The 11,288-nt window shown below is 34.6% G+C and overlaps 1 protein-coding gene across 1 annotated transcript; it reads left to right on the top strand.

The window, feature by feature from the left end:
• Positions 1–1,223: 1,223 nt before the first annotated feature.
• Positions 1,224–8,837, top strand: Lum (lumican). The gene is made up of 3 exons (XM_047551831.1): positions 1,224–1,550; positions 3,948–4,830; positions 7,993–8,837. Exons 2-3 carry the CDS (start codon positions 3,969–3,971, stop codon positions 8,145–8,147), a joined length of 1,017 nt encoding a protein of 338 aa, XP_047407787.1. The 5' UTR covers positions 1,224–1,550; positions 3,948–3,968; the 3' UTR covers positions 8,148–8,837.
• Positions 8,838–11,288: the final 2,451 nt, after the last annotated feature.

Here is an 11,288-nt window from a genome sequence, read left to right as displayed (position 1 = left end):
ATAGCTTTCTTATCAAATTTTGTGCTTGTAAATCATTTTAAAATTCCATCAGTTACTTCCAAGATCATTTTGTTTTTCAACTGCTCTATTACAAATATAAGGCATTTATTCTGATATTCTTTTTCTTTGACAATTGAAATAGTGGTCATGGAATTAACTTTTCATAGGTCTCATTGCTAAAAAAAATGAACATGTTATTTTTTAAAAAAACATTTTTAGTTGTAGATGGACACAATACCTTGATTTTATTTATTTACTTTTATGTGGTGCTGAGGATCGAACTCAGTGCCTCACACATGCTAGGCAAGGGCTCTACCACTGAGCCACAACCACAGCCCTGTACTTGTTATTTTTTTTTTTTTTTAAGGATTTTCTTTGTACTATACTTGTTAGTTTAAAAGGGGAAAAAAACTTAAAATGTGACAACTAATTTTAAAATGCCTTGGTTTAAGTGTTGTTAAAAACATTAGGAAATTAATATTTTGAAGGGAAAATCCTATAAATACAGCTGATATCATAAAAAAATGAACTAGATAAGAACTTGAAAAGACCTCTCATTTACTAAAAGCATGCATCAGGAACTGACAGTGAAAGACCTATCAAACCAGGACTTTGAGAAATTACATCTTTAAGTAATTTTTTAGTTTCAGGAAAACATCACTAGCATACAGTGACAGAATGAAAGATTGTTGCCTTTTGATATTTTATTATACTTTTTTTTTTCCCCTGTTCTTTTACATTTTTTTGGCATTAAGCAGAAGAATATTCTCTGCAAGTAAGGTTTTGGGTGAATTCCTAAAGGAAATCCACAAAATAAGAAACAGGCAAGACATTGTTGATTGGTTCCAGATCTGAATAACATAAAAAGAATTTCCTTTGCATAAGAAGTTAAATGGAAATGTTGATATTTATTGTTTGTATCAGAGTAATATGAAGCATTTTCCAATGTTAGAAACTAAGATATTCTCATCATAGCAAAAAATAAGTCCAAATAAATCAATATAGACTCCAAGAGTGATGGACAAAAGGGTATTAATTTCTCTGATGCCAATTTGCATTTTCCCAAAATTATTTACTCCATTTATAATACATGAGAACTTTAGATGAACGTAATAGCTGGTCAAACGAATCACACTTAATTGTCGCCACAGCCACAGAAGTAAAGATTCTAAGAGAAACTTTCTCACTGAGTTGCCTCATTTGGAGCAGGACTCCAGTCTTGGTTGAAAGATATGGTATTTGAGCTAGTTAAGCAAGTATCTCTCCCCCATTCCATAGGGAATGAGCTGGGCTGTGGTTGCTCAGCATGTCCACCTGCACTTCGTTAGAGAGCAGAGTGTTAACATGCCACACCACAAGAGCCCCACAATGACATAACTCCATTCAGAGACTGCAGTGACTGTGCTGGTCCCCCCACCCTCCTCAGCTCTTGTATCACTAAGAATCTGGCAGCCAGTTCCGTCCCGACTGAGTTTACAGCATATATTGGTGGATTCTTGTCCCAGTGCATCTGCTTTAAGAATTAAAGGAAGCAGTGTCAAGACAGCAAGGTAAGTGCTATTTTAACTATAGCCCAGGGGATGCTCACTGTTTGGGACAGCGTTTATTGTAACAGAAACAGAAAAAAATTCCAGAACAGCTTTGCCAATTGCTCTTCAACAGCAAACCCACCGTTCTGACCATTTACTTTCACATTTTGTTTAGTATGATTTTAACATGATTTATGGAGTTCAGATAATTTTTATTCAGTATAGGCTGTATTGGCTGGTAAAGGAGTTACAAAATGTTTCAAGGTTAGGGTGAGAGAAGAGCTAAACTAGACACCAAGAAGGGGTATGGAAATTAAATGTTTGCTCTTTATTCTAGTCAGTTATATATGTTAGTATTGTTGAAATCTAATATTGGAACAATCAGCATTCAAACTATTTTGTGATACATACATAGTTATAATTTGCTACAAATCACAATAAACATTTTGAACATTTTGTGTTTTAAAATGTGAACTAAAGGTCTTACAGATTGTTTATTTCTATATTGCTAATTTTAAAGATTTGTATGTATGGATGTATGTCTTAAGGAACATGTTTTAAAGAAATTTTGGGAAATGGTTTACTTTTGGAAAAAAAAACAGTTCCTCTGTAGCCACAGGTGTTTGAAAAAATGGGGAAAAATACAGTGTAATTTTTCTCATAGTGGAGGCATTATATGGGTTATACAAACTCTCTTTAAATTCAGAGTCCTGGTTTTACTCTGACAAAAACTTTGGAAGCGTTTTTGATTACTATTCAAAACTGACATTATAGTTACCATGACTGTGCTGGTGTATACTCAACTTAAAATGAAGCAGAAGCTTATTAATAAGACTAGACATATCTTTGCAGCCTTAGCTTACTGTAACTTACACAGAATCCCAGGAACATGTCAACATGTTTTTAGTGCTATGTGATCATCATGGCCAAGTCCTGTCCACTAAATTAAATGCCTCCATTATAATGTTAGGGAATAATTTGCCAAGGATCTGATTATATCTGATATTAGTGATCTAAGTGCTTCTAATAGCTTTTTTTTTTAATGTTTCATCAGCTAACATAAAGTTCCTGATGATTACAAGTTAAAAACAATATGTTTAGAATTCTTTGGTCCTTGGAATCCTACTTGAGCCAAAATCTTGATCCAAGTTACCTTGATCCAAAATCTTGTCTCATACCTCTCATGGGAAAATATGATGTTCTGTACTATTGGAATGTAGATCCTATTCACATTAGTGATTTTTCTCCAAGGTTACTAGTTTTCCTTAGTCTATAGAAGTCCAACTTTTATATTCTAGTTTTCCATTACCTAAACTGGTAAACCTGTACTTCTCTGCACAGTTGACTTCTTTTTTTTATTGAGCCTTATCTTGAAGTATGTTCTCATGAGAGGATTACAAGTTACAATTTATTTTAAAACTTTTATTTGTAATTTAATCCGTTCCTAAATGGTTCCTAATGCCAGTATTTACAACAAGTTTCCCTTGATTCCTACCTCTTCCCCACTTCCATTCTGCAAGGCCACTACAATCCAGATAATCAAATAATGCCACCTTAAATTTTGTCATGAATAAAGTAGAGAAATTATGAGTTATTGGGAAAAGGAACTATATTTCAAAAGTTGGAAGAAAAAATTTTTTTCCTACCAGTTGGAATTCTTTCTAGATTTAAGAATTCTTAGAATATTGGACATTTGTCTTATAAACATTTGCTTACTAAAATTAATTTCCTAAGTATTAGTTTCAGAATAGTTTTGAAATGTGTTTGAAAATATGGAATGTTAAACAAAACTTGAAATAATGTAAATACACACCCAGCCCAAGAATTCAGTTCCCCTTTTCCAGAAACAACAATAACCAGACACTTTTGAAGGAATGTACCCCCTTCCACGTTCACCCCACATGTAATAAGAACAGCTGTCTCCAGGGAAAACCACAGATTGTCCATGTTCCCAGTAAGGATCTTCTTAATGAGACATTTTAATGATGTTGAATGATAGGGTACAGTATACAGTTTACGATTGTCTTCTAATTTTCATTTCTTCTGGTTTTGAGAGATGTTCTGAACCAGTGTTCTAACGTTGTGGTTAATGAGCATCACCCAGCAACCTCTTGAAGAAAGGAATTTAACTCAGGGAGGACCTAAAGAGATTCACTAGAAAAGTTATGCTTGGGTTGCCCAGAAGGGGGCGCCTGTGTATGCCGTCTAACCTGAAACTTGTTCTTTGCCCCAAAGTTGTAACTCTACACCCTTACTTTCATACTTAAATAAAAATTTAAAGGCATTATTTTTGGATGCACTAAAAAACTGTAATACAACAAAGTGCACCTTTGCTAATGAACTTAACATTGTAAATTGAACTTCCTTTTCTTGAAAGCATAACATTGTATAACAATTTTATCTTTTCACTCTATTTAGGATTCAAGGTATTTGCTGAAAATGAAGCTAGGTGCATTTACTCTCTTCTTGGCATTCATTAGTGGTGCCAGTGGCCAGTATTATGATTATGATTCCCCTCTATTCATTTATGGGCAGTCATCACCAAATTGTGCACCAGAGTGTAACTGCCCTGAAAGCTACCCGACTGCCATGTACTGCGATGAGCTCAAACTGAAAAGCGTTCCCATGGTGCCTCCCGGAATCAAATATCTTTACCTTAGGAACAACCAGATTGACCACATCGATGAAAAGGCCTTTGAAAACGTGACTGATCTGCAGTGGCTCATTCTAGATCACAACCTTCTGGAAAACTCCAAGATAAAAGGAAAAGTTTTCTCTAAACTGAAACAACTGAAGAAGCTGCATATCAACCACAACAATCTGACAGAGTCTGTGGGCCCACTCCCCAAGTCACTCGAAGATCTGCAGCTTACTCATAACAAGATCACTAAACTTGGCTCCTTCGAGGGACTGGTAAACTTGACTTTCGTCCACCTCCAACACAATCAGCTCAAAGAGGATGCTATCTCAGCCTCCTTGAAAGGTCTCAAGTCCCTTGAGTATCTAGACCTGAGCTTCAATCAGATGACCAAACTGCCTTCTGGTCTACCGGTATCTCTTCTAACACTCTACCTAGACAACAACAAGATCAACAACATCCCTGATGAGTACTTCAAGCGTTTTAATGGGCTGCAGTATCTACGTTTATCTCACAACGAACTGGCTGATGGTGGGATACCTGGAAATTCTTTCAATATATCATCCCTGGTTGAGCTGGATCTCTCTTACAATAAGCTTAAAAGCATACCAACAGTTAACGAAAACCTCGAAAACTATTACCTGGAGGTCAATGAACTGGAAAGTAAGTAGAAAGTTGTGCCAGTGTTTGATTTGGTATAGTCTCAAGTTTTTCAAAGTCTAAGCTGTGCAACAAAAATATTGCTCCTGACTCCCTTTTATAAAAATCAATTAAAATAGCAACAAAATAGCCCTCTAATTAAAAACCATAAGATCTCTAGTGTAGTTGAATATCCAATTCTTTCTATACTTTCTTTGGAATGTGCAAATGAGGAACAGTTAAGACAAAAGAACTTAATATGAAATTTTATTAAATTTAATATTTTAGGTTAATTAATCTTGCTATATTCTCTCTCAATATATAAATGTTATTATTTAATTCCTTTATGACTTAAATTGGTGTCCACTTATTTTCTGGAAAAATTCAGCTCGGGGAGGAACAAATAAGTTCAGAAGAGGTACAACTAGCAGAGACTTTCAACCCTCCCTACCCCTTACCTGCACAGTAGGCCATGTGCTCTCATGGTCTTTCTTGGCACCTTTAGTTGAGACTCAGCACGTTACTCTGTTAACATGACCATCATCTACCTCTTATCTTAGTTATGGTATGTGTGGACTTTAGAGTGTTCCAATGGACTCTGAGGGAGATTAAGGAAGAAAAATTATATAAAGTGTGGAATTTCTTTGTCTTTTAAAAATAATATGACAAAGACCCTTTTCTTTTACCAACTCCTTTCTCTCTTTGGATTTCTTCTCTTCTCTTGCAGCCATATTTTATTTTTCATTTGTCTTCTAGATAGAGATTGACCTGATCCACTGGTGTCTTCTGGGGCATTTTTCAATGGAAATAATATAGATTTAGGTGGGAAATAAAAATCCATCATTCTTGCCCTACTGGTTAACAGAGTTTTTCCAGAAAAAAAATCACAATTCACCTATTGGGTTTTATAAATGAAAAATCAGGTGGAGAACACTCATTTGCATATAAAAGAGTTGTCTTTGCAAATACTCTATTGAAGTTGAGCATTTTATTTGATGAAAGTTGGTTCCCTTGTCATACTGGGTAAAGATATTGCTATCAAAAAAAATATGGTATATCTTATGACTGTGGTAATTCTTCAACAGTTCTCTGTAACTTGTAGTAGTGCTAGGGTGTTTTCATGAAGGAGTCTGAGAGTGTCAACTCAAACACCAGTTTCTTTATTGTACCTTGAAAGCAGACAAAGTAAGGGTTGATGCTATTTTACCACCACATGATACACAATCAAGCTAACATAAGTAGTTTCTATAGTCGATTCAAGTGTAAAATTCACAATGTTGCAATACATGATCCCACATTTTTAAACATCTGGGGTTAGGAGGAAGAATAATTTCATAGACCAAAATGACAAAGAAATTTAAGTGACTGAAGAGATCCATTAGATTTGGTGGGTGGAAATTATTCACAGGAACAAAGCTATTTCCTTCTCTGAAAGGAGAAAGAAGGATAAAAATGCAGACCCATTTGCTGGTTATGCATTGTATGAATGAAAGATGGAAGAGCTGGTGAGAGAGATAGAAAAGGTCATCTGTGTGAGGAAACTGCAAATGGTTTTACTCAGTGCCACACTGAGGTAGAAACCCAAGTGCCAGCCCATAGTGGTTGGTCATTTGAGAAAAGGTAACATAACCATTACTTTTCTTCTTCTTTATCCTTGGCATTTGGTCAGGTTTGACCTAGCATACTTCTCTTCAATTTAGGTTATTTTGCCAAGGAGTAATCATGCATAGTAGTTGTTAGCATTCTGATAGCATAAATAGGGCCTCTAAGGTTTAAGGTCTACTTTTACATGTAAAGTCTAATATAAGGGAATAAATAGGCATCTTCAACATCTGTGGGGACTGGTTCCAGAAATTTCAGTGGATACCAAAAGCCACATATTCTCAAGTCTCCTTTGTAAAACAACAGAGCAGTTGCTTCTAATCTACACACACCTTCCATTATACTTAAATCTCTAGATTATATATAATGCCTAAAACAGTATAAATTCTATCACATAGTTCTTATACTATATTTTTAGGAAGTAATGACAATTTAAAAGTATGAATGTTTGGGTACAATTTTTTTCTAATATTTTTAATCTGTCTTTGGTTGAATCTGCCAATGTGGAACCAACAGATAGAAAAGGCCAGCTCTTTAGTCCTTAATATTTTTTTTTTCTGTTTTAATCTTGCAACTCTAAGTCTTAACCTAATCAGAAACCTTCCTAATTTCCTAAATTGGAAATATTTTTAAAAAGCTTATAAGGGTTCCCTGTGTATGAGAACTGAATAAAGTGCTTTGCCTACCATAACTAAATCTTCATGCAACATGCTGAGATACATATGCTGTATCAAACATGAAAATCAACTAGGTGTTCCAGGTCACCCTGCTGATACGTGACAGAGGTAGAAGTCCAACGTAGTCTATGCCCATCTTCTTTCCTTTGCCCCATACTTTCTCAAAGGTGGATATCACAGAAAGATCCTGCAATAGGACTAAAGAATTATTTAATGGGAGCATCTTGGAGGAAAGGAGTTTGGGTTTCCACTGAAGCCATTGTTTAAACTACCATTTGCGAATGAAAGAAAATAACAAGACAAAAGACTGGATAAGGTTAAGCAGACATAGCCTTGGGCACACAGTTTCTATGTGCACACATCCTTGTGCAATCCAGCAAAAACCTTAGTTTCTATTAAAAACTAAACCAGTTTTCTTTTGCAGCAGTTTTCAACCACAGAGGAACATTGGCTCAGATGGTGGACATTCCATGATTTGGTTTGTGCCTTGCAGTTTTGATTCATTGTCATGGTGTGTGGTTGCTAGAACATTTTTTAGAGAACATCTAGTTAAACCTGTTATTTTCAGATGCAAAAACCAAGGATGCTTATACTGGTGAGGCTGTTCATACGACCACATCGATTTCCATTTTTTCATGTTAAACTAAATATTTCAAGAGTTCTTTGATAATAAGGCACATTAATAAATGCCTTTCTAAAAATCATTCATCACAGTAAATAAATCCTGGTCTTGGGAAAAATTATAGGAGCCTGAAATGTGCTTTTAATGGTACCTAATTCAAAGATACATAGTGTAAACGAGAAGAAGTCCTGTTTGATAATGTAGACTTGCAGAATTTTTTAAATGACTGTTTCAAGCGAGTGCACTAAAAAAAAGGATTCAAGTTTTCTATTCTTTAATTTGCAGAGTTTGACGTAAAAAGCTTCTGTAAGATTCTGGGACCCTTGTCCTACTCCAAGATCAAGCATCTGCGTTTGGATGGCAACCGTCTCACCCACACCAATCTGCCACCTGATATGTATGAATGTCTACGTGTAGCAAATGAAATCACTGTCAATTAATGCCTTCTAATTCCAGTTACATGAGGTATACCTTGGGGCAGTACTTTATGATTAGTTTTTTTTTTTTCCCTTTGTGTGTAAAGTTTTCAGAGTATTCATTTTTTGTTTTTATTACTTCCATGAGTTTTAAGTCCAAAGGTACAATGTTTTGTAAACATTTACCACTTTTTAAAAATAGGATGAAAAGCAGGCCTATTTCATCACAAGGACACACACACGCACACACACACACACACACACATACACAGACATCAAACTCAATGCTTTATTTGTAAATTTATTATTTTCTATATCTGTCTGTCAAATCATATGCAAAACATTTTACCAGATGCATGGAATTCAATCAAGTTTTATAGTCCCTAAATCTTAATTTAATGTACTAAAAACATGGACTAAATATGTAAGGGTGTTTACTGCTTAGCCCAAATCATCTTGCTATGTTCAAAGTTGTTTTGTTGAAAAATAAGTGGCATATGAGACCAATATTTTTGCAAAATACTAAACAGAATTTATGAAGCCACCTGTGCCAAAAGAAGTATTTTCAGTGTTAAGAATTTGCATATTTACCCAGTAAGGTTTTTCTTTCCTAAGATTGTTTTTCATTCTAAAGTCATGTATGTTTCTTTTTTATTATTTGCATGTTATGTTTAACAAGCTAATAGCAAAATAAAACATAGCAAATGGCATCACTGTTTGGCTTCTTGTGAAATTCATGTCTCTCATATATAAAATGCATAAAGGAATACATTAACATTCAAAAGGCATCTCTAGCCTACATTTTACTAATGTGAACACAGGATTTCCCATAAATAAATAGTCTGCTTCTCACATCCACTTACAAGGAGTTATTAAACACATCTGATAATGGGTACTTACATGTCCCAACATGCTTGGCTATTTGCCATTATTTCTATTCACGTTATTTTTGCCAATTTATATGTAATGTTGTGTTAATAATAAAATCTCAGTGATTAATCATTTCTTGGTTTTTAAGAGAAAATGATGGATGGTTTCCAGTATTAGAAATGTTGAATGAATATAGTACTTTCAGAAAATGAGACTTTAAAAATAATTGTATGCTGATGCCTCTGTGTTTAGAATATAGGTTCTAAGGTCAAATTGCAGTAATAATAAAGTTCATTTCCAATATTATGATATACATATTCATACAGAATGAAAAAGAGTAGAACATAAAATGTGTTAAAATAGTATGTATTTTATCTAGCCAATAAAACCCATTTGTTGCCAAACATCATGCAGTCAAAATATATTCATCCCATTCCAATGCACATAGAATCAAATTTGTGTCCAAACAAAGGAAAACTCTCTCTAAAGTTTAGTATGTTCTGATGGAACATTTTTAGTAAACTCTTACAATAAAATGTTCTATCACCAAACAAGAGTCATCAATTAAGACTGAGTTGACTGTAAGATGTGCAAGATGTATATCACATTAGGAAAATGGTGTATTTTTTATTCTCATGCCTTTTCTGCATAGTGTTAAGTTCCTTCAGCTGTGATTTTGCTCAAGTCATTTTCTTCGTATGAACTTAAATTTTATTTCCACAAAAACAGTATTATAGAAGAAATTAAAAATAAAATTACCTTCCCTTATCTATGAAATTCATCAATAATCCTTGGAAACCTGTTCTCAAGTAGGTAGTAGAGAATGTGGCATAGATTCCATTTAGCAAAATAGTAATGGGCTTTCATAACCCTTGTCTCTATACGGCTTGGCAGTCTGTCTACATCTTTGAAAGCATTTCATTTCCCTTCTTCCAAAATCTTACATTATTATTAGGTCTAAAGAACAAAGATATTAACTTAAAACAGCAATTCCCTTTGGAGCAAATTTGAATGATGTGGACCAAGTTAAGTCAAGATAACAATTCCATGTAGAAGCCTCTGGGAGGTACTGTTCTTAGGGTAGTGCTGGAGAACACAAGATGTCTGTTTGCTTCTTCTTTGCCTTGGCCAGCCCTAGGGATGTGTGGAGGGAAGAAAATCTGGAGGCTGACTTGTCTGCTTTTCCCTCATCTCCCTATTTCCACCCCAGTTAGACTGGTGTTTTTCCCCAAATTGTTAGTGCTTAACCGGGATGTCATGGTATTTTCTAAATGTGGATTGCCAGAAACAGTGCCCCAGATACACAGGCTCTGTAAATTACACAACATAAGATTTCACATTTTTTAAGAGCACAGTGATGCTTATACTGGTGTTTTGTGTCACACATTTTTCAAAATATTTAATATGATACTACAAACAAGCTAGTGAAATCTAACAATTAAAAAGCAGAAAAGTCCTTTTTTCTAGATAAGCACAATAGTTCTTAACACACATAAATGAGAATACATATTATTTTTCCGTATTCAAATGCACTTATTGATATTTTAACCTTCATTTCTTCATTTCCAAGAAAATAATAGTAATATTAGTTTCAGTTGGGTACAGTGGCATATTCCTGTAATCCCAGCAACTCAGGAGGCTGAGGTATGAGGATCTGAAGTTGGAGGTCAGCCTAGACAAATTAGTGAGAACTTCTCTTAAAATTAAAAAAATAATAATAATAATAATACAGTAAGGGTATGGGGCTAAAGTTCAGTGGCTAAGCATCCATGGGTTCAATCCCCAGTACTGCAAGAACAAAACCAAAAATAAAGGGAAAAAAGTAGGTCCATAAAAATAGCCTGAGACACTTCTACCACCAAATTTGCTTGAGAATGACTCGATGACACTTCTTCTCAGCCTATGTTCTTTCCCGCTTCAGAATTGCCTGATATGTATTTGGTCAAGGCAGGTTGCTTAGAATTCACTTTGAATAAATTTTCAAGAAGGTACCAAGGGAAAAGGTCAACAACATGGTGAATTTAAAACAGGAGATTCTCTCAACTGTCTTTTATGATTATTCTGGTTTTGTCTCTTTCTGAATAAACTCTACCATGAATGAATTAAAGCTATGAATACAGAAGCTCTTTCTTTAAGAAGACTGATTCATTGATGATTCAACTGTAGTCTCTGATTTGAAGGGGAAATGGAAAAATGAGACAAGTATCTCTTTGTTCTCAATATTTCCATTTGAAAATTAGAGCGAAGAGGTGCCTTTATGGTGAAAGAGAACAAATGAAAAATAGACCACTAAAT

Source organism: Sciurus carolinensis, chromosome 4 (genome assembly GCF_902686445.1).
Source record: "Sciurus carolinensis chromosome 4, mSciCar1.2, whole genome shotgun sequence".
Classification (NCBI taxonomy): domain Eukaryota; kingdom Metazoa; phylum Chordata; class Mammalia; order Rodentia; family Sciuridae; genus Sciurus; species Sciurus carolinensis.
Note: the sequence above shows the minus strand (reverse complement) of the source record. Positions and strands in the feature narration are given on the sequence as shown.

What these genes read in the sequence shown, in the direction of transcription:
- Lum (XM_047551831.1), top strand. Translation starts at nt 3,969, where the DNA reads ATGAAGCTAGGTGCATTTACTCTCTTCTTGGCATTCATTAGTGGTGCC. An exon ending in GGAGGTCAATGAACTGGAAA is followed by an intron (nt 4,831 to 7,992) that starts GTAAGTAGAAAG and finishes TTTAATTTGCAG; the next exon opens with AGTTTGACGTAAAAAGCTTC.